The sequence below is a fragment of the Apteryx mantelli genome, chromosome 4 (assembly GCF_036417845.1).
Source record: "Apteryx mantelli isolate bAptMan1 chromosome 4, bAptMan1.hap1, whole genome shotgun sequence".
Lineage (NCBI taxonomy): Eukaryota > Metazoa > Chordata > Aves > Apterygiformes > Apterygidae > Apteryx > Apteryx mantelli.
In genome coordinates, this window is record NC_089981.1 from 62,326,268 (window position 1) to 62,332,267 (window position 6,000).

Genomic DNA, 6,000 nt, shown 5'->3' on the forward strand with positions numbered 1-6,000 from the left:
ACTGTAGAGAAAAATGCAAATAGTGTGAAACTTGTGCAGAGATGCAGAACAAAACCATGTAAGTTAACAAAAGCACTGTGAAACAGAACTGTACTGTCATTGTTGGCTCACTTGTGTTCAGCATTTTCAGCCCCCAAATTATGTTGTAATTCTTTTTTTTAATTTTAAGAAGTTGTCTTTAAATTTTTGCTTTAATGAGTGTAAAATACGGACCTTGGTAAAGTTTACATTGTTGTTCTGAAGTATTTTTTTCCCTTATAGGTATACTGGTGGTGGTGCTACCAACACAGACATTATTTAATATTAACAAATTCCCTTTCTACATTTCTGTATCCAGTGGCAAATACTCTGTCCCAGTTTTTATTTGAGAGCTAATATTTTGATCTTTGGAAATTTTCCTGTTTCCTTGGGCAATAATAAAGTTCTGAATATTATTCTAGAATGCTTTCCACATGCTGTAGGTATGTTCATAATATGAACATGGAAAAAAAATCTAAGATTGGTGTGGCATTTCATATCCTTCATAGATTATTAATATATTGTGTATTTTTATAGATCTTGTGCAATAACTTAAATTACATCATTAGAGATAATTAAGACAAAGGAGAAAACTTCATTCTTCAAATACTGCTCTATCTACCTGTCATTAGACATCCATTCAGTGGGAAGGTAAAATACAGTCCTCTCTTTCTGGATTTCCAGCTTCTGTCACTGAGACATCTGTGGGCAAATTTTCATAACGATACAAATAACCAGTACAAATATGCATACCGTATGTCCACTGAAATACAGACAGCCTCAACTGGCTGTTGCCACCTTTGCTTTTTGCATTAAAAAATAGCTAAATGAACAGTACTTCTACAAAGAGCACAATTATTGTATTATGGCCCTAAGGAAAGAAAGATCTGATCTTGGATCTGATCCTATATTCTTAGGCCTCAGTGTAGCAGAGGACTTCAGCAGCTGTTTAGCTTTAATGAGATGCTTCAACCATTGCTATTCAGCAGAACACTTTTTAAAGAACCTGTTTGAAACTACTAAATGCAATGAAATGTATGTGCACTCAAGTGCATTTTCACGCTGCCATATTGCTAATGATGTGACTGGTGTTATTCTGCCTTTACACAGTTGTAGCTGAAATAAGACTAGGGTTCCCCCAGCCTTAATGCCATGCAGAAGAAATCGGTTCAGTTCTAGACAACCTCTGCTAAAAAATAAAATTGAAAAATAAAAGATAGGGAAAAAATCATCCATAAATAAATGATTTAGTTGGCAACTGGATTTTAGCTTTCAGTCTAGCTGTTAGACTGGATTATAGAATTATTGAATGAGTAACTCTACTTATTTTTAGCCACATACAACACAAGCAACATGCATCAAAGAGGAAAAAAAAAAAAGAAAAAAAGAAGAGAAGCCTTCCAAAACACAGCCTGTAACAAAGTGTGCCTATGTTAAAAGTCTTCAATATTTTCCTGAGCAACGAGACCTCAATTCTGGAATAAAAGTCGTCTTTTCTGAGATTCTGATGAGACATTAGTGTGTTTTGGAAGGATACTTAGAGAGACAGATGCTTAGCTTGTATGAGTTATTTGAATTATCTTGTCTTCAGCTAAACCAGGATAATTTATAAAGCGAGGACATGAAATGATGTAATTATTCCTCAGCTGGGAATACACTATTCTGAAGCATTTTGTTTTCTGTATGTGGTTGTTCAGGTACTGCTCTTCCTGCATCTGTCTGCTATAAATAACACCTTCCCCCCCCTAGGTGGGAAGTCGGTGGGGCTGTGTGCAGAAAGTGTTGCTCAGAGGGAGTAAAGGTACCTGACCTTGGCCCTTGCTGAGCTGCCTGTGTTTGACTTTTTTGTGAATTTTCATAACATTTCTTTTTTTCTAATGTAAAATTAGCAAGCAGAATACTCCTTTGCCCGAGGACTTTTCTTACTGTTTATACTCATGGGTAAACCAAAAGACACAATGTCTTTAAGTCACTTTAAAATAAACAAAGGGGAAAAAGGGAATTGCTTTTTTAAAATAATAAACAGAGGTCAATTTCTGCTGTCAGGTACAGAGGTATGAATCTGGATTGAACCCACTGAGGTGAGTGGATAAACCCTGGAAATATGCAGCGTACATGAGTGCAGAATTTAAGTTTTTAATATTAAAACTTATACTCCATTCCTAGAGTGCCAAATATTTGCAAAGAAATCAGTGATGTCTAATGCTCCCTTCTGCGACAGTCCTGCTGTCTCCATGGTCCTGGTGCAAAGGGCCTCTAGTGTAAATCTGAATCAGGTCCCATACTGCACCAGGAGTGATGGTGGCATGGGCTGGAAGAGACAAAAAAGGCATATTCTTTGGTTTGTTTTTTAAAACAGTGCTGTGTTTTCTGCTTTCTAATGGTTCCCTTTTTATCAAAGATCAGGCTGAACTATTAACTGCAAAAAAATTATGTTGGTAAGGATGTAAAGCAGAAGGCTATATATGTATATACAGTATGTTTAAAGCCTTTTATTTTTATATTTTGAATGCTCTAAATTAATAAAAGACTAATTATAAAGTATTTTGCTTTTCATTTTCAAAATGAACTCAGTAGTTTCTCCTCTTTGGGTAAGTACTGATAATGAAATACAACATGAAGGAACATCTGCCTTAAAATTCTAAACTATAACAAAATTTTCCTGATTTTTGGCAATGAAGTAGTGTAGATATGAGAAGTTGCTGTGGTCAAATTTAGACAAAAGAGGTGTTTATTGAGCATGTCAGTACAAGCATCCTTGAAAGCGCTGAGAATACATTTCTATTTTTATTTTTTTGTTGCTTTTCTAATGCATTAAAAAAACACTCTGGAGACCAGACTTCACATGTGAACTGTCATTTTAAAGTAATACTCTCTAAAGATATTTCTTCAGGATTGCTAGGAGAAAGGTTTGTAACTGCATAAGAGGAAAAGCATTTAAAGTTAACATTGTGAATACAGTGTGTGCGGTGATATAGCAACTTTCAGCAATTGCAAGATATGTATATATTTGACAACAAACCAGTTTTAGATAAAGGGAACTTTTTATGATAGAATAATGGATAATTTTAAATTATTAAAAATTTTCTTGAAAAGCAACTGAAGAGTGGCACAACTGCATGAAATGAAATTTCATCTCCAATTAGCATAGCGGAAATATGTTATGCCATATTTCACAGAGCTCATTAGAACAGCTAATAAGGATAGGACTACATCACTGAAGTATTATTTATATTTATAGTGACTGAGAAAGACATCAATTTTAGCTTTATAGCAACATTTATTATCTACAGAAAGGCACATTTCTCTGAGGTGTATGCCTAGCTAATTAAGATTGCATATATGATATCAGTTAAGAACATTGTTTCTCCACCCCAAGAAGTTCATGAAAGGCAAAAGGGGCAATCAGGAAGCATTGAGAATTTTTATTACAGGACAGCTCTTTAAGCAATAAGATGTGAAGGTGGATAAAAATTTCACAGTAAGTCCCTACATGCCTAAAATGATTTTTTCTGTTCATTTATTTACTAATTTCTTCTGTGATTCCCACAGTCGTTCTGCACTTTTATGTAACTTGCCTCAAATTAATTATGTTCAGTAACTTCTGTGACCTGAGCAAGATTTATACTGTATGTATGACTACGAATAAGTAGGACATTTAAGAGTATGATTCTTTTTAAGGCTGTGGCTGGTTCTGCAATTCTTTCTCTGTCCTAACTCCCAACAACTTAAAAAGCTATTCTATCAGTGCTGAAATTGTAAGGCTGGACCAAAGCTTGACACAAGATCTCGGAGAGTGTGGGTCAGGCTCTCAACCTGAACTCAACAGAGATGTCAATTGACACTAGCTTAGCATCTGATCCCACATCAGTATTACAGTTTTCTTCTTCAAAATCATCAGAAAGTCATTTATCTGGCCATTTAAAAAGAAAATTAAAAAATATAGTATATTGACTACACAGTATAATTTAGTGTCCAGAATTTCCAGTTTGTCTTTGAAAAACTAACTTGCTCCTATGTTTCCTTTATATTTTTTTGTTGATCCAGTAAGACAATTATAAATATCAATTGTATTATTTACTTATGTACTTCAAGGAAAGCATGTGCTTAAATGTTTTTTTGGATCAGGACCTAAGACATAATCTGTTCTAAGCTGTATTAATATCAATGTGACCTGAGGGCATTTAACACCAGAAAGGATAAGAATCATTTTTACTTTATTAAAGTATATTTTAGAATGCATATAATTTTAAAGAGTATGTTTTCAGAAGGACTCTTTGTGATCAATTGTTTCCTGAAGCCATGCATAAACGTATTCATAAACCAAAAGCATCACTGCACCACCTGGAAGAAAAGATATTATTTTACTACATACAAAATTCAGTAATTTCAAGATTTTGCAGAGCGTTTATAGTATGTAATCTAAACCAGAATATGGTAAAGCCTTATTTGCAAACACTTAATTCTACTAATTCATTAAAAATTCACTAATTCTTAAGCCATACATATTTTACTTAATATTAGACAATAAAGTTAATTAGAAAAGCTTGTATATTAAATCAAAATCACCTTCAGTGTACTTATGATATTTTTCCTATCATTTTGCAATATTAAGTTTGTTTGTTCTTTTACAAAGGAAGCTTTCCGCCTGTGAATATCTGTATATATGTATGTTTGTTTAGAGTTAGATTTGGTCATGAAAGAGCAACTTGTCTGATGGAATGACAAAAATTCATCACCTGTGTGATGAAAATACTTCCAGGTAAGATTCAAGAAATGTTTTCAACTTTTCGTTTAAATGTTATCATGTCTAAATTAGAAAATCGCAGTATTGGAATGAGTATAATCTTCTTGTGACTGTATCTAGCTATGAATCCACAGGCAAAGTTTTGATTTGATGGAATGACAGTAGTCTAGCTGCTAGAACAGACAATGGTACAAAATCCCAGCTGGAATGCAATAAAGGGTCTCTGCTCCGTGAAACAGGACTAAAGCCCTTCCACAATTGGGCTGGAATTACTGCATGAGCTAAAGAAGGGAGATTTCAGAAGGTGTCTATATAACTAAGCATACAGAGAGAGGCTTCTAGTTGGAGAAAATGGGAAGACAGTCAGATGCCGGGTTGCAGGCGCAGAAGCGTGTTGTAATAATGTGCTATTTGTGAGTGCCAGCTCCGGGGCACAAATATTTTCTTTCCTTTTCTTTGCCTGTTGGCTTAGGTAGCTGGTTAGAGTGTGGCACCTCTAACAAACAAATCTTCTGCTGAACTGGGATGACCTTTCTACGTAGCTGGGATAGGTTCAGACAGCCAGGCACACAGAACCACCACACGAGTTTTCCATGTTATTTATCCTAACGAGCCATGATCAGACTTGAAATCCTCTATGAACAGCAACTCACAGATAGCCAGACAGAGCAAGAGTTTGCAAAAGGCTCTGACCAACAAACAAGTCATAGACACAAAGTCTAGAAGATGCAATCTGAACTCAAATCAGGGCTGATTTCCAGTTCTCATCCTGTGTGATCTGTTTGTGTATCTATCTGTCTTCCCTAAAGCATACACGTCGGACGAAGGAATTACCTTTACAGTCCAAATAATGATTGTTTGTTGTTTCATTGGAAAGCCAAAACTACGTATTAGTCAATGGGACTATAAAAATGTTTAAAGTCGAGCACACACTTAACTGATTTGCTGGATCTGGGCCAGAATGCACAGTGACTTGTTGGACGGAAATTTTTATTCCAAAATCAGCTGTGCTAACTGGCACTGGGGAAGTGGAGGCCTGCCTTCTCTTTGTCCTGTATGTGATGTAGTATCCTTGGAGTATGAGGGAAAAAGCTCTTAGCTCCCAAAGTCATGTCTAGCTACCTTTTATCCTCTCCCTGCCTTCTTCCTTTACTCTGCACAATAACCAGGCAGAGCCTAGCACTTAGCCGGAGGGATTGGATATGCAAACATCTACAGGCAAACCTAATGCCTCC

General features: G+C 35.6%; 1 protein-coding gene across 1 annotated transcript in view; it reads right to left on the reverse strand.

The window, feature by feature from the left end:
* Positions 1-4,218: 4,218 nt before the first annotated feature.
* SLC25A21 (solute carrier family 25 member 21) overlaps positions 4,219-6,000 on the reverse strand; it is a 265,493-nt gene continuing 263,711 nt past the window's right edge. Inside the window, exon 10 of the mRNA XM_067296757.1 lies at positions 4,219-4,362. Within this exon, the coding sequence (XP_067152858.1) occupies positions 4,283-4,362 (80 nt within the window). The 3' untranslated portion in view covers positions 4,219-4,282. The remainder of the gene's footprint in view (positions 4,363-6,000) is intronic.